The 20,638-nt window shown below is 43.1% G+C and overlaps 1 protein-coding gene across 4 annotated transcripts in view; it reads left to right on the top strand.

Moving 5' to 3' along the window:
• Nucleotides 1-20,638, top strand: part of TP53BP1 (tumor protein p53 binding protein 1) — a 94,725-nt gene that overhangs the window by 37,326 nt on the left and 36,761 nt on the right. For 2 of the 4 annotated variants that reach the window (XM_062205771.1, XM_062205770.1), the window contains exons 12-14: nucleotides 1,550-2,876; nucleotides 15,765-15,884; nucleotides 16,628-16,831. In XM_062205771.1, the coding sequence (XP_062061755.1) occupies nucleotides 1,550-2,876; nucleotides 15,765-15,884; nucleotides 16,628-16,831 (1,651 nt within the window). The other 2 variants (XM_062205772.1, XM_062205773.1) reach the window with 2 other exon arrangements.

The following is a 20,638-nucleotide window of genomic DNA, read 5'->3' as shown; positions in this document are numbered from 1 at the left end:
ACCTGTCTCTTTCTGTCTCTCCCTCTTTTTCTCTGTATTTCTGCCTTTCAAATAAATCTTAAAAAAAAAAATGTTGAACCAGTTTATTTTCATTCCAATTTTAGTATATGTGCTGCTGAGGCGAGCACCAACCAGTTTATTTTCAGTAACGTATGCGAGTATATGAAAATCTCAAATTTAAGATCGTTATTATAATCTGACAGGAATAAATAATAATAGCACACATTGAAATACCAGATGTTATGGAGTATATGTAATGTTTGGCTACCCATTTTGATTCCTTATTCCTTTAATCATAAGAAATGAATGCCTCAGCAGCTATGTCTATGATTTTGTAATATTAGACTAACACAGTAATATATTATGTAAAAATATGTATTTAATCTTTAAATTATTTTCTGTTCTTAAACAAAATAGAATTACCATTTTCAATGTGTAGTTTGATGAATTTTGGTAATTGTATTCTAAATATAACGATCATCACTACCATTAAAGTATAGAACAATTCCCTCACCCTACAAAGTTCTCTCATAAGCTACTGCGGTTGACTTTCCTACTGCTCCCCTCTCATGTGCTAGGCATCTGCATTCTGGCATAATTTTTTTGAGAATTCATATAATTGGAATTATGAAGTATGTGTGGTCTTTTGTATTTATGTTCTTTCACTGGGTGTATTTTTGATTTGTTCATATTGTTAACATATATTAATGTTTATTCCATTTTCATTGTTGAGTATTATCCTATAGTATGGATATCCCCAGTCTGTGTATTCATTTACCGGTTGATAGACACTTGGGTTGCTTCCAGTGCTTAGCTATTGCAACTAATACTGCTGCGAACATTTACATACATATCATTGTGTGGATATGTTTTTGTTTCTCTATTAGTAGAATTTCTAGGTCATATGGTGCTGTATGTTTGACTTGATAAGGTACTGCCATACTTTTCCAGTGTGGCTATATCTTTTTGCATTCCTCCTAGCAGTGAGTGAGAATTGAAGTTATTTCATATCCTCACCAATACTTGGTTTTGTGTCTTTTTAACCTTAGCCATTCTTGAGTTATGTAGTGGTATTCCACTGTGGTTTTAGTGAGCATTTCTTTATTGATAAGTGATACTTTAAACTTTTTAATATCTGCTTTATGAATGCTAGCTTATCTTGAAATAGTAGGAAGTAAAATGAATAATATCCCCCTCTTTGTGGTATCTGAAATGAACGGTGTATTAATGTTAAAAATTACAAAAGATAAGAGCCCATCATATATATATGTATCATGATTTTAGTAGCTTGATGATTTACAGTTAAATTTAAGTGTCTTTAGTACTTTTAGGTTTTGTTTTTTGGGTTATGCTTATTCTAGATCAGTGATAACATAAGAAAAGCACTAAATAGAGTGTAATTATGGGCTTTGTATTTCTGAGATTGTGATCCTAGAGTTCTTTAATTCTCGAATAATTGCTTTATAAATTTTAGAGGATTCCATGGATTTGATATTAAAGAAATATGATTACGAACAGTTAGGATTTGTCTCTTTGTATTCTTCCTTAGGACATTTTCATTCCATCACCAAGTTTGGAAGACCATTCAAATGACGGGAAGAAAGGTGGAGATTTGAATAGCTCATCTTTGACCGTTGAGTGTTCTAAAACCTCAGAGACTGAACCAAAGAATTCCACTGAGGATCTTGGCCTCTCTTTGACAGGGGATTCTTGCAAGTTGATGCTTTCTACAAGTGAGTATAGTCAGTCCCCAAAGATGGAGAGCTTAGGTTCTCAAAGGATTGATGAAGATGGAGAAAACACACAGATTGAGGATACTGAGCCCATGTCTCCAGTTCTCAATTCTAAACTTGTTGCTGCTGAAAATGATAGTATTTTGTTGAATCCAGCACAGGATGGTCAAGTAGAACTGAGTCACAATGATGAGAAAACAAAGGGAGAAGACACAGAGAGCAGAGATGACATTAGTGTTTTAGCTACTGGCTGCAAAGGCAGAGAAGAAACTGTGGCAGAGGATGTTTGTATTGATCTCACTTGTGATTCAGGGAGTCAGGCAGTTCCTTCACCAGCTACTCGATCTGAGGCACTCTCCAGTGTACTGGATCAGGAGGAAGCTATGGAAATTAAAGAGCACCATCCAGAGGAGGGATCTTCTGGGTCTGAGGTGGAAGAAATTCCCGAGACTCCGTGTGAAAGTCAAGGAGAGGAGCCCAAAGAAGAAAATGTGGAGAATGTCCAGTTGCACCTTTCACTGACAGAAACTCAGTCCCAAGGATTGTGTCTTCAAAAGGAAGTCCCAAAACAAGAATGTTCAGAAGCTATGGAAGTTGAAACGAGCGTGATTAGTGTTGATTCTCCCCCAAAACTACCAGTGATTGACCAAGAACTGGAACATAAGGATCAGGAAGCATGGGAAGAAGCTACTTCAGAGGACTCGAGTGTTGTCATTGTAGATGTGAAGGAGCCATCTCCCAGAGTTGATGTTTCTTGTGAACCTTTGGAGGGAGTGGAGAAATGCTCAGATTCCCAGTCATGGGAAGATGTTGCTCCAGAAATAGAACCGTGTGCTGAGACTAGACTAGATGCCCAGGAAGAAAAGAACATAAAATACAGAGAAGAGGTGAAAGCAGTGCCTGCAGAAAAGGAACCTGTAGGGGAAGACTCTGCACAACCTCCTTTGCCTTTAGAGGCAAGAGATGAGCCTCCACGACCCGACCAGGAGAAGCAAGAGCCTCAACCTCGAGAGAAAACGGATCATGTATTAACAGAAGTCTCAAAAATGGCTAATGCAAAGCAACTGGACTCAGGCAGAGAGGCCCAGCAGCTGGTGAAGGCCTCTGCCCATGCCTCACAAAGCTTCTGTGAAAGTTCGAGTGGTGAGTATGGTTCTAGACTTTTCTGAGTCTCCAACCAAATGATAGTTTGGAATGGGATGTAGGAGAGAACAGCATGCTTGTGTTGGAGCTGACCATTAACTTTGGTTTATGTTAGGGACCCCCAAATGATAATTGGGAAATTAAGGATTTGGGGTTATATTTCTATTTTCTAAGACTTAGGTACTTATTTTTTGAAAGGTAGAGCAATAGAGAAAGGAATCTTCCATTTACTGGTTCACTTCCCAAATGGCCACAATAGCCAGATCTGGGCCAGGCTGAAGCCAGGAACTAATAGCTCCAACTAATAGCTGCCACATGGGTGGCAGGGCCCAATAACCTGGGCCATCTTCTGCTTTCCCAGGCACTTTAGGAGGAAACTGGATTGGGAGCAAGGTAGCCAGGATTTGAACTGGTCTTCTAATATGGGATTCTGGCATCGCAAGTGACAGCTTGACCCCACTGCACCACAATGCTGGCCTGAGTTTTTCTTTTATAAATATAATTATTTGTGGGATCAAAGATCATCTGAGGAATATGAGCTTTATAGCTTAAGAGTACTTAATGTGAATATTAAGAAATTATACCAACCTGGCTTTCTTAGGTTCTAACCTTGCTGTATGTTTTTATTTTTAAAATTTATTTATTTTCATCTGCCTGTATGCAGAGCTACAGATATGCTTACATATGTGTTCCATGCTCTGGTTCACTCCCCATATGCCCAGCCAGGGCTGGGCCAAGCTGAAGCCAGGAGCATGGAACTCCAGCTTGAGTCTTCATGTGGGTGGCAGTGGCCTAGCACTTGAACCATCATCTGTTGCCTCTACGGATGCCTCAGCAGGAAGCTGGATCAGAAGCAGAGTAGTATTGAATTGGTACTCCAATATGGGATGTGTGCTTTCTAAGTGGTAGCTTAACTTGCTGCACCACAATGTCTGCCCCTATATTTTTGTATTTTGACAGTTGCCTTGAAGTGTACAGGATCCTTTTTGATTATCCTATAAAGTTAAGTATTTTTTTTTTTTTGTTTTGAGGATTTATTTACTTATTTAATAGGCAGAGTTACAGTGAGAGAGGAGAAACAGATCTTCCATCTGCTAGTTCACTCCCCAGATGATTAGAATGACCAGGGTTTGGCCAGACCAAAGCCAGGAGCCAAGATCTTCTTCTGGATCTCCCATGTAGGTACAGGGACACAGGGTCTTGGCCATCTTCCAATGCTTACCCAGGCACATTAGCAGGGAGATGGATGTATCGAAGTGGAGCAGCCAGGACTCAAACTGGTGGCCATTTGGGATGCCGGTGCTGCAGGCCACGGGTTAACCTGCTGTGCTACAGTGCTAGCCCCTAAAATAACATTCTGAATTCTGCTAATGAGTATGCTGTTACTGGTTGTTACTCTTCATAGTCATCAAGTTCCCAAATTCAGTTCAACATAGTTACATCTTATATCTTATACTGGAAAAGATATGTGTTTTTCTTCTTTATGTATTTTTATTAAAGCCAGTGTGAGAACATAGATTACTTACTAAAATACATATAGAGAATTCTTAATGACTGAGAAAAACTGAAGCATTCTAAATGCCTAGAGTTGGCCGGCCCCGTGGCTTAACAGGCTAATCCTCCACCTTGCGGTGCTGGCACACCGGGTTCTAGTCCCGGTTGGGGTGCCGGATTCTATCCCGGCTGCCCCTCTTCCAGGCCAGCTCTCTGCTGTGGCCCGGGAGTGCAGTGGAGGATGGCCCAAGTCCTTGGGCCCTGCACCCGCATGGGAGACCAGGAGAAGCACCTGGCTCCTGGCTTCGGCTCAGCGAGATGCGCTGGCTGCAGCGGCCATTGGAGGGTGAACCAACGGCAAAAAGGAAAACCTTTCTCTCTCTCTCTCTCTCTCTCTCTCACTATCCACTCTGCCTGTCCAAAAAAAAAAAAAAAAAAAAAAAAAGCCTAGAGTTAGTATAATATAAGAATAAAACCAACCCAAAAGCAAAAATAAATAAATAAAAACAAATATGCTAACTTGAAAGCTTCTAAGGGATGCAAGAAATGAGAAAACAGTAAGTAGGCACCACTATATCTGTTGTGGTAGGTGACCATGCTTTTATATATGCCTGGAATAGTAGTTTATACCTGTTGTCTCAGTGTGATTATTAGTAGAATTTTTTGTTTCAAAATTACTCATATTGATTAAATTTTACATTTAGGATTTTTTCCCCTTCAAAACAAAGTAATTTTAGAGCTAAAAAGGAGGTTAGAGGTTATTTGTCTGGTTTAGTCTCTTCCTAAATTCATATGGCAGGGGCCAGTGCTATGGTGTGGCAGGTAAAGCCGCTGCCTACAGTGCCAACATCCCATATGCACGCTGGTTCGAGTTCCGACAGCTTCGCTTCCAATCCAGCTTTCTGCTATGGCCTAGGAAAGCAGTAGAAGATGGCCCAAATCCTTGGGCTGCTGCACTAGTGTGGGAGACTCAGAAGAAGCTCCTGGCTCTTGGCTTTGGATCAGTGAAGCTCCGCCCATTGCAGCCATTTGGGGAGTGAACCAGCAGATGGAAGACCTCTCTCTATGCCTCTCTGTGTAACTCTGACTTGCAAATCAATAAATCTTTAATAAATAAATAAATAGTTATATGGCTAGTTAGTGATTGAGATAGAACTAAAACTTAGGTCTCCTGATTTCCAAGTCTGCACTTTTTCCTCCTATAAAACTGTATAATACAGTTTCTCTGTCTCTGAACAGTCATGGTAAAGAACTATCTGAATGATGTAAAAATCTGTATTATTTGATATTTTTATAATATTAAATTTGGGACCAGCACTATGATATAATGGGTAAAGCCACCACTTGCAGTGCCAGCATTGCATATGGCCACTGGTTTGTGTCTTAGCTGCTCCACTTCTAATCTAGTTCCTGCTAATGGCCTGGGAAAAGCAGCAAAAGATGGCCTAAGTGGTTGGGCCCCTGCCATCCACATGCGAGAGGAGGATGAAGTTCCTAGCTCTTGGCTTCTGCCTGACCTAGCACTGGCCGTTGGGGCCATCTGAGGAGTGAATCAGTGGATGGATGATTCTATCTCTCTCTCCCTCCCTTCCTCCCTTCCTCCCTCCGTCTCTCTCTCTGTCTCCCCCTACCATAACTCTTTCAAATAAATAAATTGATCATTCTCTCTGCCTCTTCTTCTGCCTTTGAAATACATAAATAAAACTTTTAAATAAGATTCATTAAATTTAGGGCCCGATGCTGTGGCGTAGTGGGCAGTGGGCTAAGCCTCCGCCTTCAGGGCTAGCATCCTGTATGGGCGCCGGTTTGAGTTCCAGGTGCTCCACTTCTGATCCAGCTCTCTGCTATGGCCTGGAGAAGCAGTAGAAGATGGTGCAAGTGCTTGGGCCTCTGCACCCTCGTGGGAGACCCAGAAGAAACTCCTGACTTCTGGCTTCAGATCAGCCCACTTCAGCCGTTGCAGCCATTTGGAGAGTAAACCAGTAGATGGAAGATCTCTCTCTCTGCCTCTGCCTTTTTGTAACTCTGCCTTTCAAATAAATAAATAAATATTTTTAAAAAATCATTAAATTTAAATCTAGTCTTAACCAAGGCTAAGAAAGTATTGGTGCTTGTAGATTGTTTTAATATTTTTAATGGCTTTAGTATACTGTAATATAGTTAGCATTATTTAATATCTTACATGCAAAAGTATTTTTAATTTTTGACAGGCAGAGTGGACAGTGAGAGACAGACAGAAAGAAAGGTCTTCCTTTGCTGTTGGTTCATCCTTCAATGGCCGCTGCGGCCAGCGTGCTGCAGCCAGCGCATTGCGCTGATCTGAAGGCAGGAGCCAGGTGCTTCTCCTGGTCTCCCATGGGGTGCAGGGCCCAAGCACTTGGGCCATCCTCCACTGCACTGCCGGGCCACAGCAGAGAGCTGGCCTGGAAGAGGGGCAACCGGGACAGAATGTGGTGCCCTGACCGGGACTAGAACCCGGTGTGCCGGCGCGGCAAGGTGGAGGATTAGCCTGTTGAGCCGCGGCGCTGGCCTAAAAGTATTTTTTTTAAGATTGATTTGTTGGGGCTGGCACTGTGGCATAGCAGGTAAAACCGCCACCTACACTTATTGAGAGGTGGAGTTAATGCAGAGAGAGGGAGAGACAGAGAGATTTTCCATCCGTTGGTTTCACTCCCAAAATGGGTGCAATGGCCTGATCTGGAGCCAGGAACTTAAGGTGTTTGCAAGGACCTCCCAGGTGTGTGCAAGGACCCAAGCACTTGGGCCATCTTCTGTAGCTTTCTCAGACCAGTAGCAGGGAGCTAGATGGGAAGTGGAGCAGCTGGATGTGAACCAGCATCCATTTGGGATTCCCCTGCAGGCAGAGGCTTAACCTACTATGCCACAGTGCCAGCCCTGCAAAAGAAGTTTCTAATGCATTGAGATATTAGTTTTATTATGTATTCTTCCTGAATTCTTGCTTACTCTACTGATTAGTAGAGACAGCTCACTTGTCATAAAGACTGCCCTAATAAAATTTGTTATTTCACTAGCATTTATCCAGATTATTGAAATGCTGATAACTGCTTTTTCTGCTTGCTTTAAGACTAGTTCTTGAGGCCTGCGCCGCGGCTCATTAGGCTAATCCTCCGCCTTGCGGCGCCGGCACACCGGGTTCTAGTCCCGGTCGGGGCACCGATCCTGTCCTGGTTGCCCCTCTTCCAGGCCAGCTCTCTGCTGTGGCCAGGGAGTGCAGTGGAGGATGGCCCAAGTGCTTGGGCCCTGCACCCCATGGGAGACCAGGAGAAGCACCTGGCTCCTGGCCTCGGATCAGCGCGGTGCGCCGGCCGCAGTGCGCCTACCGCGGCGGCCATTGGAGGGTGAACCAACGGCAAAAAGGAAGACCTTTCTCTCTGTCTCTCTCTCACTGTCCACTCTGCCTGTCAAAAAAAAAAAAAAAATAGTTCTTGAGCAGACAATAAGAAACATGGAAAACAGTGGTTGGAAAAATATTATTTATGAGGAAAATTAGTTTTAGCTAGAAATCACAATATGAAGGGAGAATGATAGTTTTTGACTTAGAGAATTAATCTAAAGTAAATTGTTCATGGGGCCGGCACCATGGCCCACTTGGTTAATCCTCTGCCTGTGGCACCAGTATCCCATATAGGTCCCGGGTTCTAGTCCCGGTTGCTCCTCTTCCAGTCCAGCTCTCTGCTGTGGCCTGGGAAGGCAGTGGAGGATGGCCCAAGTGCTTGGACCCCTGTGCCTGCGTGGGAGACCAGGAGGAAGCATTGGGCTCCTGGCTTTGGATCGGTGCAACGCTGGCCATAGCGGCCATTTGAGGGGTGAACCAACAGAAGGAAGACCTTTCTCTCTCTCTCTCATTAACTCTGCCTGTCAAATGAAAAAAATAAATTGTTCAGAAAGGTATCACAACAAGAACAGAAAACAATTGTTATGTACCTAAAATATAGTTTAGTTGCTAAACCTTAAACACTAATTTAAATGAGAATAACATAAGAAGTGTATAGTTTTTCAGTCTAGAATGACAAGTGTGAATTTTGAGTCCCAGGTATGCTCATTAGATTTCTGTATGCTAAAGTTGGAAGGACCTTTTTATTTTTTGTTTTATTTTTTATTCATTAATTATAAAAAATGTTCAATATAAAGGGAGATGGGAAGATGAGATTGAAGGAATTGGGAGAGAGCAAGTTGAGACAGGAAGAATCACTCCAAATGCTTCCCTCCCTCCCTCCCTCCCTCCCTCCCTCTCTCTCTCCCTCTCTCCCTCTCTTTTCTTTCTCTCTCTTTTTTTTTTTTTTTTTTTTTTTTTTTTTTTTAAGATTTATTTATTTGAAAGGCAGAATTAGAAAGGCAGACGCAGGGAGGGAGGAAGGGAGGGAGGGAAGTCTCCATTCCACTAGTTCACTACCGAGATGGCTGCAAAGGCTGGAGCTGGGCCAATCTGAAGCCAGAAGCTTCTTCTGGGTCTCCTATGTAGGTGCAAGGGTCCAAGGACTTAAGGCATTCTCTGCTGCTTTCCCAGGCCATAGCAGAGAGCTGGATTGAAAGTGGAGCAGCCGGGACTCAAACTGGCATCCGTATGGGATGCTGGCACTGCAGCTGGTGGCTTTACCCACTGTGCCACAGTGCTGGCCCCTAAATGCTTCCATTTCTACATAACATATTACATTAACAGTTTGGAGACCTCCTAAGAATGCCTCCTAAGTCTGAAAAAAGCAAATTTAGAAAGATGGTATGGAAATCAGACGCTTCATGGTGGATTGATGTGAAAAAGTGTAACACCTTCAGTAAGTCGTTAAATCTACTAGTGAAGGTCTACAATAGGTTAATAGTTAACAGGAAGCAAGGTATGTCTTGGGCTCTTGCTAAAATTTCTGTTCTCATACCTGGTAGAATGTCACCTGAAATGCCTGGGAATGTCAAAGGCAGACTCCTGGAAAAGACTGTCCATAAATGATGTCACCCAATATAGAAATGTTTCTGTTTTTAATTAGATAGTATTTAGTCAGTTATAAGAAGTGATCAGTTCTTATATGAATAAAAGAGAAAATGAGCTTAAAACTCTCTAACAGAAAGTTTTGAGGGGCTGGCTCTGTGGCAGAGCAGGTCAAGCTGCTGCCTGCAGTGCCAGTATCCCATATGGGCGCCGGTTCTAGTCCCGGCTGCTCCACTTCCCATCCAGCTCTCTGCTATGGCCTGGGAAAGCAGTACAAGATGGCCCAAGGCCGGCGCCGCGGCTCACTAGGCTAATCCTCCGCCTTGAGGCGCCGGCACACCGGGTTCTAGTCCCGGTCGGGGCACCGATCCTGTCCCGGCTGCCCCTCTTCCAGGCCAGCTCTCTGCTGTGGCCAGGGAGTGCAGTGGAGGATGGCCCAAGTGCTTGGGCCCTGCACCCCATGGGAGACCAGGAGAAGCACCTGGCTCCTGCCATCGGATCAGCGCAGTGCGCCGGCCGCAGCGCGCCGGCCGCAGTGCGCCTACCACGGCGGCCATTGGAGGGTGAACCAACGGCAAAAGGAAGACCTTTCTCTCTGTCTCTCTCTCACTGTCCACTCTGCCTGTCCAAAAAAAAAAAAAAAAAGATGGCCCAAGTCCTTGGGCCCCTGCACCCACGTGGGAGACCTGGAAGAAGCTCCTGGCCCCTGGCTTTGGATCGACGCAGCTCCAGTCGTTGCAGCCAACTGGGGAGTGAACCAGCGGATGGAAGATCTCTTCTTTCTCTCTCTCTCTCCTTCTCCTTCTCCTTCTCTCTCTGTGTAACTCTGACTTTCTAGTTTTGAATACTGCTTTGGACTAATGAATTCTCTATCCTCCTTACTAACAATGTTATACTTCCCATTCAGGTGGTTTGAAGATTGATATTAAGTTTTTTTTCTTCATGCGTAGCTTTCATATCCTTGTAATTTTCATTGGTTGATGTGCTGGCATACCGTAGGATAGCCCATGATATTCTGGGAGAGCAGGAAGGGATATGATAATTTAAATAATAAAAGAACTGAATGCGTGGGAAAATCCAGTAAATTTAAAAGGGTACAATATGCCTGTAAATATGTGCTGGAGGTAGATAATTTGACTGGATTAGTGGCATTTTTCAGATGAGTGAACCAAAGCAGAGGAATGGGAAGGCATTTGAAAGACATTGAATAGAGGCTTTATGAACATGAATAATTAAAGACTAAATGGATGCTGCTACTAGTTAATTGGATGCTGACTAAAGAGTTAGGAATTTATCTTCTAGTGGAAACCTTGAAGTTTTTTGACTGGGAGCCAACATGTTCAAAGCTGTATTTTATAGGAAGGCTGCTTTAGTTGCAGTGTGCAGAGAGATTTGGGGATAGGGGAAAGAGGGATACTTCAGAGAAAATGATAGATAGGTAACTAATATGGGAATGAGGCATTGAAGACAGGATGAGTGTGGTGGCATTGCTGCCCTTAATGCCTGAAAGAGTCTCCATTTTCCTTTAGGTTATAGGAATGTGAATAAATAGTATAAGCATGACTTTTCCTAAGCTTTGTCTAGAACTGTGCAAAGGAAACTGTCATAAAAAATAATTTTCAGGGCCAGGATTGTGTCACACCGGGTTAAGCTGCTACCTGCAATGCCAGCATCCCCTTTGGGTACTGGTTTAAGTCCTGGCTGCTCCAGTTCTGATTCAGCCCCCTGCTAATGTGCCTGGGAAAGTAGCAAAATGTGGTGCAAATGCTTGGTCCCCAGCATTCACAGAGGAGACCCAGATGAAGCTCCTGGCTTTGACTGGTCCCAGTGCTGGCTGTTATGGCCATTTGGGGAGTGAATCAGTGGGTGGAAGATAACTCTCTCTCTCTCTCTCTTTCTCTCTCTGTCTCCTTTTCTCTATATAGCTTGCCTTTCAAATAAATCTTTAAAAAGAAAAAATAACTTTCAGTATTTATGCTTGCATATTACTGTATTTGCATATTATAGTAATTCACATAGAAGGATCTGCTAAAAGAGTTCATTCACTACAGAGTTTTCAGAAGTCTGGATGATCAGTCATAACATGAGGGATGATTCCTGACAACAGAGCAATGCAGGTAGTCTTTCTTTTTCTTTTCTTTACTCATTCTCTTCCTTTTCTTCTCTTTCTCTCTCTTTTTCTTTGAGAGGCAGAGAAAGAGACAGACAGAACTTCTGATCACTCCTGAGATGCCTATAATGGCCTGGGCTAGGCCAGGTCAAAGCAAGTAGCCAGGAACTCAAACTAGGTCCCCCACATTGGTGATAGGGACCCAACTACTTTAGCTAGGACCTGTTGCTAGCTAGGACCCAGGGTGCAACTTCCCATTGGAAGGAAACTGGAATTGGAAGCCAGAGTTGGTAGTTGAACTGAGGCATCTTTTTTTTTTTTTTTTTTAATCTATTCATTTGAAAGGTAGAGTTACACAGAGAGGAGGAGAGACAGATCTTTCATCTGCTGGTTCATTCTCAAATGGTCACACTGGCCAGGGCTGAGCCAGGCTTCAGCCAGGAGCTAGGAGCTACTTCGAGATCTCCCACGTGGGTATAGGGGCCCAGCCACTTGGGCAGTCCTCTGCTGCTTTCCTAGGTGCATTAGTAGGGTACTGGATTGAAAGTGGAGCAGCCAGGACTCAAACCAGTGCCTGTATGGGATACCAGTGCTGCAGGCTGTGGCTTTAACTCACTGCTCCACATCACTAGCCCTTTAACTGGCATTTTTTTTCTTATAGAAAAAAATATATGGTAAAATTTGGAGTGAAACAGCAATGTAAATTTCTAAACCTGAATTTCATGTGCATTTATGTTAATGTAATATATATAATCCTTTCAGAGGGAAGGAAACTACATTTTATGTAAAAAAACATACCTCTCTGGTGTCTTAACTTCTTGGTATGTTTATGTCTGATTTGCTAGAAATCCATTTTCTAACCAAATAGCCGCTTGCACTGCTGATCCCAGTTTTGTGTAGATAGGCAAATTTTTCAATTCCAGTTATTTTAAACCAACTGCTGTATATGGTTCTGTCTATCTTTAACTATCATCTTAATTGCTGGGCAAAACATGCCTTGGCCTTTCATTTTTTGTTTCAGGAATTAAATTTCTGTAAAATAAATCTTTGGAATATACTAGTCTTTCTGAGGTGTTTTGTATAATTTCTGTGTTTTTAAAATAAAGTTTTACTGGACCAGTGCTGTTGCATAGCAGGTAGAGCCACTGCCTGCAGTGCCAGCATCCCATATGGGCGCTGGCTTGAGTCCCAGCTGCTTCACTTCCAATCCAGCTCTCTGCTATGGCCTGGGAAGGCAGTACAAAATGGCCCAAGTCCTTGGGCCCTTGAACCCACGTGGGAGACCTGGCCTGGCTTCGTGTCGGCACAACTGGAAAGTGAACCCATGGATTGAAGACCTCTCTCTCTCTCTGCCTCTGCCTCTGCCTCTCTGTAACTCTGCCTTTCAAATAAAATAAATAAATCTTTAAAAAACTTTTACTTATTTGTAAGGTGAAGTGGCAGGAGAGAGATAGAGAGGTCTTCCATCTGCTCATTCACTCTGCAAAGCTAAGAGCCAGGTACTCCATCCTGGTTTCCCACAGGGTGACACTTGTGCCATCTGCTGCCATCCTAGGTACATCAGCAGAGGAACTGCATTGGAAGTGGAGTAGCCACGACTTTAACCAGTACTCAATATGGTTTAGTGGCACTGCAAGTGGTAGCTTAACCCCCTGTACCATACTGCTGGCCCTTAATTTCTATATGTTTTCTAAGGCCTTTATTAACCTGAAAAACCCGCTTTATACATAGCAACCAGAAAATGAATGCTTGTTTACCTCATCCATTTCTGTTCTTTCTCTATCTGTGACAGAGGTCTTGACCAGTTAGTTACGATATTGAGATTCTCTACTTACATGCTTTACAGTTTCCTTAGTTGAAAACATATTTTGGCCGGCGCCGTGGCTTAACAGGCTAATCCTCCGCCTAGCAGCGCCGGCACACCAGGTTCTAGTCCCGGTTGGGGCGCCGGATTCTATCCCGGATGCCCCTCTTCCAGGCCAGCTCTCTGCTATGGCCTGGGAAGGCAGTGGAGGATGGCCCAAGTGCTTGGGCCCTGCACCCGCATGGGAGACCAGGAGAAGCACCTGGCTCCTGGCTTCGGATCAGCGAGATGCGCCGGCCACAGCGGCCATTGGAGAGTGAACCAGCGGCAAAAAGGAAGACCTTTCTCTCTGTCTCTCTCTCACTATCCACTCTGCCTGTCCAAAAAAAAAAAAAAAAAAAAAAAAAAAACCCACATATTTTATCTTACCTTTTTTAAAAAAAAAGATTTATTTATTTATTTAAAAGTCAAGAGTTACACACAGAGAGAGGGAGAGAGGGGGAGAGGGAGAAAGGGAGAGGGAGAGGTAGGTCTTCCATCCACTGGTTCACTCCCCAGTTGACTGCAGCGGCGGGAGCTGTGCTGATTCGAAGCCAGGAGCTTCTTCCGGGTGTCCCACATGGGGTGTAGGGGCTCAAGGATTTGGGCCATCTTGTACTGCTTTCCCAAACCATAGCAGAGAGCTGGACTGGAAAGAGTAGCTGGGACTTGAACTGATGCCCATATGTGATGCCGGCACTGCAGGCGGCAGCTTTACCTGCTATATCATAGCACTGGCCCTTAGAATATGTATTTTCATCCTTTATTGCTTTTAAAATGTATTCATTTGTTTATTTAAGAGAGAGAACCTGATAGAATGAGCTCTCAGGTCCGGTGCTGTGTTGTAATGGGTAAAGCTGCCGCCTGCAGTTTTGGCATCCCATATGGGCACTGGTTCAAGTCCCAGCACTGTACTTCCAATCTAGCTCTCTGCTGTGGTCTGGGAAAGCAGCTGAAGATGGCCCAAGTCCTTGGGTCCCTGCACCTGTGTGGGAGACCCAGAAGAAGCTCCTGCCTTTGGATTGGCACAGCTCTGGTTATTGCAGCCAACTGGGGAGTAAACCAGCAGATGGAAGATCTCTCTTTCTCTGCCTTTTCTTCTCTGTGTAACTCTTTCAAATAAATAAATAAATTTTAAAACAGGAGCTCTCATCTACCAGGAGAGTCATCAAATGCCCACAGCAAACCCTATTCAATTCTCCCATTTGGTTGACAGGAACCCAGTTATTTGAGCTACCTCTGCTCCCTCCCAAGGTGTGCGTTAGTAGGAAGCTGGAGTCAGCAGCTGGAAAGTTGTTCAGCTCAGGCATTTTGATATGGAACAAATGTCTTAACTCAGTGTCATATCTGTTGGGCCAAATGCCCACCCTTTTCCCCCTCATATTTTAAATTCTAAAGATCATTTCGTTTTTTTCTTTTCTTTCCTTTGAATTACAGTTTACTTGTAAGAGGTTTGTTGTTGTTTATGATTTTGAAGGAAAAATGTATCAACAAATAATAAAGGATGGAAGCGTAGTGGAAAAAGATGAAAGAGGCAGACTGTCTTCAGGAGTGGTAGTGATTGGGTATGCCAGATCATAGTTATTTTGAGCTATTCAAGGAAAAGTAAGAACAAAGTTTTATAATTAGGATAGAAGAGAGCAGTCTGGTATAATTTTTTCTCTCAAATGTGACCATTTTTCTAAAAGGGATACGCAATTATAAATAAGAAAATGTGATTTTTGACAGTTTGCTAATTCTGATTAGCATAAATTTGGAACTGGAACCTTATTAATAAGTAGTTTTATGTCTTGACCAATGTTTTGTGTTTGTAATAACTTCATAACGAATCAAAGTGTTATGCTCATGTATTTGGGGACTTACTATTGTTCAGGGATTTAGGTATGAACTTTACTCCTGTGGTCTAGAATGAGAATGCTGGTTAGCATTGGTGAACCGTGAAACACTTGGATTTGTCAGAGCCAGTGAGTGCTTTGAAGTCCTTTGGCCCATGAAATCCCATGTTATCTCCTTGAGTAGACTGTACATTTTAAGTATTCACATCAGATTTGTCTTTTGGGGGATCCTACAGATTGCCACAGCTTATTAAATGACTTAATGTAGGATTTTGTGGGTAAGCATTGCACAGCATTTGTTTAGACTTTGAAATTTGTATAGCTAAGTATCCCCACATGTACTGTTTTGGAGCTCTGGTTTCCTCAAGTTCCTTTTGATCCCATATTCCTTAGGTCCCCCAAACTTTGGGCATCCTCCATTTGTCTGTCCTTTGGTTGACTATGTTGTGTCAGTCCTTTTGTTGCTGGCTAATGAGAGAGCGGAAATGGTAATAGGGAATTGATTGGGAGGCCTGGTGAGGGTGGTGGGAGTGAATTTGAGAGCAAATTCATTACCACTATTTGTTTTAGTTCTCATTTTTTTAAATTTTATGCTTATGATTTGGTTGCTTTTTGTTTATCATTGCTTTTTGGTTGTTGTTGTTTATTTTATTTTTTTTTCCAGAAACCCCATTTCATTTCACTTTGCCTAAAGAAGGTGATATTATCCCACCACTGGCTGGTGCAACCCCACCTCTTATTGGGCACCTAAAATTGGAGCCCAAGAGACACAGTACTCCTATTGGTGAGTGAATTAAAGAAGTTAGTGATATTTAAGGCAGATTTTGAGAGTTAATCATTTTTTACACAAGTGGTATTTTTAGATCTGAGAAGTTGGGCCCAACTGATAAGGTTGATTTTTGATTTGGGAAGAACAGGGCTGTGGTGTGATTTTGTTCCTAGGCGATGAGAGGTGATGAGAGGAAGGAAAGAAAGGGTGGAGGGACAGAAGAGGGTGAATATAAGGATTTTCTCGCATTACTTGTAAAGCAGTGGAATCTGAGTGCTAAGCAGTGATACAGGGCTGTTTTATGAGAATAAGAGGATGTAGGGTGGAAGTACTATGTATTTAGTATCCTGGCTAATTGGTGTGCTGCTGCTTGATGGGGCTTCCTTCCCTGAAGCAGCTAGTAGTCTCCTACATTAACCTGTTTGTTTTCTCTAGTCAGTGCTGGGAGGTAACAGTCATGCCGTCTGGAGTCTCCTGCTACCTATGCCTGATGCTGGCAGATGTGGGTTGGCTGAGGGCTCATGCAGCATCCTTTGTCCAGATGCAGAAGTGGAACTGAATCCTGTTGCTCTTCCTAAGACCAGGTGTCAATACTAGTTCGTAGTTGTTGATACTTGTAACAGGATCTATCCTAGGAACCCCCTTCAGTCCTGCAGAGCTGTGGAGCCAAACAGGCAAATTAATTATTTTGAAATGCAGCTTTTCATGTTTGTGTTTTAGTGTTCTTTCTTGCTTCCTCCTTGCCCCCCTTTTTTCAGGCATTAGCAACTATCCAGAAAGCACCATAGCAACCAGTGATGTCATGTCTGAAAGCATGGTGGAGACCAATGATCCTCTACTTGAGAGTGGAAAGAGGGATTCTGGGGCTGCCCCAGAAATGGATGATAAATTGTGTCTAAGAATGAAACTGGTCAGTCCTGAAACTGAGGCAAGTGAAGAGTCTTTGCAGTTTAGCCTGGAAAGTAAGTTTTATTTTATATTACTCTTGGGTAATTTGTAGCTCCAGGTCATCTGGGAAGTATTAATTATCTTCTAGTTATAAAGAGTGATACTTTTTTAGTTATAGATATATTTATAAAGTCTTATTCTCATATATTTAATCTTATGCTTTCAGCGAGTCCCTGTCATGCTATTGAAAATGCTCCATTTTATAGTCTCTCTGTATCTCTGGATTAAACCTATGTCTATATAAAGAGGGTAGGAAATTTACGATTGTGAACTGAATTGTAGATTTATATTGACTCTTTCCTGCATAAATAACAGGTTGTTTGGTTTGTTATAACTAAAATGTAGAAAAGGTAAAAGGGATTGACTGCAAACTAGGGACCAGATTCTGATAGGCCTTTTATATCTAAGAAGCTGAAGAATTTTAGGCATGGGAGTAATACAATCAGATTTGCTCTCTTAAAAGGATCAGGTGGAGCTGGTGCTGTGGCATAGCCAGTAAAGCCGCAAAGCCACTGCCTGCAGTGCTGGTTCAAGCCCCGACTGCTCCACTTCCCAGTTCAAGTGCCTGGGAAAGCAGCAAAATACGGTCCAAGTCCTTGGGCCCCTGCACCAATATGGGTGCTGGCTCCTGGCTTCAGATTGGCCCAGCTCCAGCTGTTGTGGCCTCTGCCTCTGCCTCTCTGTAACTCTGCCTTTCAAATAAATAAATAAGTCATTAAACAAAAAAAAAGCGTCAGGTGAGTATTTCAAAACTTTGTGCCTTTCCTTGCATTGCTTACATCCTGTTCTCCTGCCTGGCAAACTCCTACCCAGGCTTTAACCAGGAACTGGGGTAACTGGTGTTGGGGATTGAGATGAGGGAGTGAATTTGAGAGATGAATGGAATGGACAAAACCATAGGGCCAGCTGAATATGAAAGTAAGGGAGGGGAAAATCATATAGCATGAGTTTTTAAAAAAGATTTCTTTCTTTGAGAGGCAGAGTGACAGAGAAGGAGAGCAAGAGAGAGAGAGAGAGATCTTCGATATGCTGGTTCATTCCCCAAAAGCCTACCAAACAGCTAGGGCTGGGCCAGGTCAAAGCCAGGAGCCAGGAACTCCATCCTTTTCTCTAACATGGTTGATAGGGGCCAAAGAAATTGAGATAGGAAGCAGAATCACCAGCACTCTGATATGGGGTGCTGACATCCCAAATGATAGCTTAATCATTTGAGCCATGATACTGTCCCAGGATAACTTTTGTTTTTAAATAGAGATGCTAGGACATCTCTCTCTTTTTTAAAGATTTATGTATTTGTTTGAAATACAGAGCCCAGAGAGAGAGAGAGAGAGATCTTCCATCCGCTGGTTCACTCCCCAAATCACTGCAACAATCAGGGCTGGGCCAGGATGAAGCCAGAAGCTAGGAGCTTCCTTTGGGTCTCCCATGAGGGTGCAGGGACCCAAGCACTTGGACCATTTTCTGCTGCCTTCCCATGCATATCATCAGGGAGCTAGATCAGAAGTGGAGCAGCTGACACTTGAACTGGCACCCATATGGGATGCCAGTGCTGCGGCTATAACCCGCTGAGCCACAGCATCATCCCAGCAGGATAACTTGTGATAAATACTTTATCATTTCATTATTATGGTGGTGCTCCAAAGTAGGTATCTTGTATTTCCACTTTATTTATTTATTTTTTAAGATTTATTTTTATTTATTTGAAAGTTATAAAGAGGGAGGGAGGCAGAAGAGAGAGATAGAGATCCTCCATCTCTGGTTCACTCTCCAAATGGTTGCAACTGCCAGGACTGGCCCAAGTTAAGCCAGGAGCCTGAAACTCCATCTGCATCTTCCATGTGAGTGGCAGAGGCACAGATACTTGGACTATCTTCTGCTTTCCCGGGAGCTTTGGTAGGGAGCTGGATCAGAAGCAGAGCATCCAGGATTCAAACCAGTGCTCATATGGAATGCTGGCATCACAGGCATCAGCTTAACCCTTTGTGCCACATCATTTTATTGATGAGAAAATAAACTGAGAGTGACTTTCAAGTTACGTGCTGAAAGTCACAATATTTGGTAAGAGATAGAGTGGAATGTGAGTCATATCTAACTCAAAACTTTTAATTTTACCATTAGGTGATTTGTAAATGTTGTTTAAGGGAATTGGAAAAGTAAGAATTCTTATGAAGGAAATAGCAGACATCTCACTCAGGAATATTCAGAGAGAAAGAGAACTGGGAGAGCAGTATGAAGACATGGATGCCTATGGGGAGAAGAGATACAGGGAGATAAGATGTTAGACATAGGAACAGGATCTAGTAAGACATGTCTGAAAATGTACATTGGATGTGGCAGTTAGGACCCACTTGGTGACTATAGCAAGCACCATTTCAGTTTGATGGTTTGGGTGGGAGCTATACCAAAGGGAATTGAAGAGGAATGGAGAAGGTATGAAGGGGCAGCAAGTGTACTTTCTGCTTTTGAGAAGTTTATTTGAGAAAGAAAATATAGCAAGTTTCAGGGATATGCAGGATTGAAGGAGCAGTTGTCATTTTTAGGCTGGGAGAGGCCTGAGCAAGTTTGTAGACTGAAAGGAAGGCTCAAGCTTTCAAAGACTACATAGAATGGGTAGACTTGAATAAGAGTCACTTCTCATTCTTTGAAACCAAAGAAAAGTAATTTTAGTGACTATATTTTAAGCTCTTATGATATGACTGGCACTATACATGTATGTTTTCAAAAATATTTATTTGAAAGGCAGAGAGAGATTGATCGATCCATCATCCATCTGCTGGTTCACTCCCCAAATGGCCACAATGGCCAGAGCTGGGCCAGGCTGAAGCCAGGAACTAGGAGCTTCTTCTGGGTCTCCCACATGGGTGCAGATGCTCCAACACTTGGGCCATCCTCCGCTGCCCTCCCATATTAGCAGGGAGTTGGGCCGGAAGTGGGGCAGCTGAGACTCAAACTGGCACCCGTGTGGGATGCCAGCATTGTAAGCTGTGGCTTAACCTTTTATGCCACAGTATCAGCCCACATGTACAGCCCCCGTGTATACTCCCCATGTATACCAAACGTGTGTAGTGTACCCTGTTATTGTCCTTGTAAGGCAGATGAGAAAACTGAGGCTCAGGAAGGTTGAGCACCTTCCCTGGAGCCATATGGCTTCGTAAATGGTCTGTATTCAGATCAAGCTACTGGGTCCAGTAGTAGGACACTGTTCTGCTTCTTAGTACTTACTGATTTGAATTTTATATCATTAGTAGAAATGAAAGTATTACATGTTTCCATCCTTATAGTCATCTTCCCCAAAATAAAGTAAGGGCTTATTGAGAGAGAGAGAGAGAGAGAGAGAGAGAGAGAGAGAATGAGAATATGATAACCTCCAATCTTTACTTTCAGATCTGAAATTAAAATTGGGAAGACCTTAAACAGAGGTAAATGTTTAGGATGATCACATCAGTAAATCTTACTATCTTTCTTAATAGCAGGAGCACAGTATTAGGCACTGTATTCACAGTTTTACATGTATCATTTCAGCTTAACAGTAAACCTGTGAGATTGGTCCTGTTTTATCTTTCTGTTTTTGAGCAGCACAGTGACAAAGAGAAACAGAAAGAGAAATTCCATCCACCAGTCCACTCCCCAGATGCCTGCAACTGCCTTCCAATGCCTCTGGGTCAAAGCCAGGAATTCAACCCAAGTCTCCCACATGGGTGGCAGGAAACCAGTCACTTTGAGCTGCTGCTTCTTGGGGTCTGCATTAGCAGGAAGCTGGAGTCAGGAGCCAGAGGTGTCTGATAAGTGACACAGGAGTCTGTTAACAGGCATGCTAATTA

Source organism: Lepus europaeus, chromosome 11 (genome assembly GCF_033115175.1).
Source record: "Lepus europaeus isolate LE1 chromosome 11, mLepTim1.pri, whole genome shotgun sequence".
NCBI classification, from domain to species: Eukaryota; Metazoa; Chordata; class Mammalia; order Lagomorpha; family Leporidae; genus Lepus; species Lepus europaeus.
This window is presented reverse-complemented; position numbering and strand designations above follow the sequence as displayed.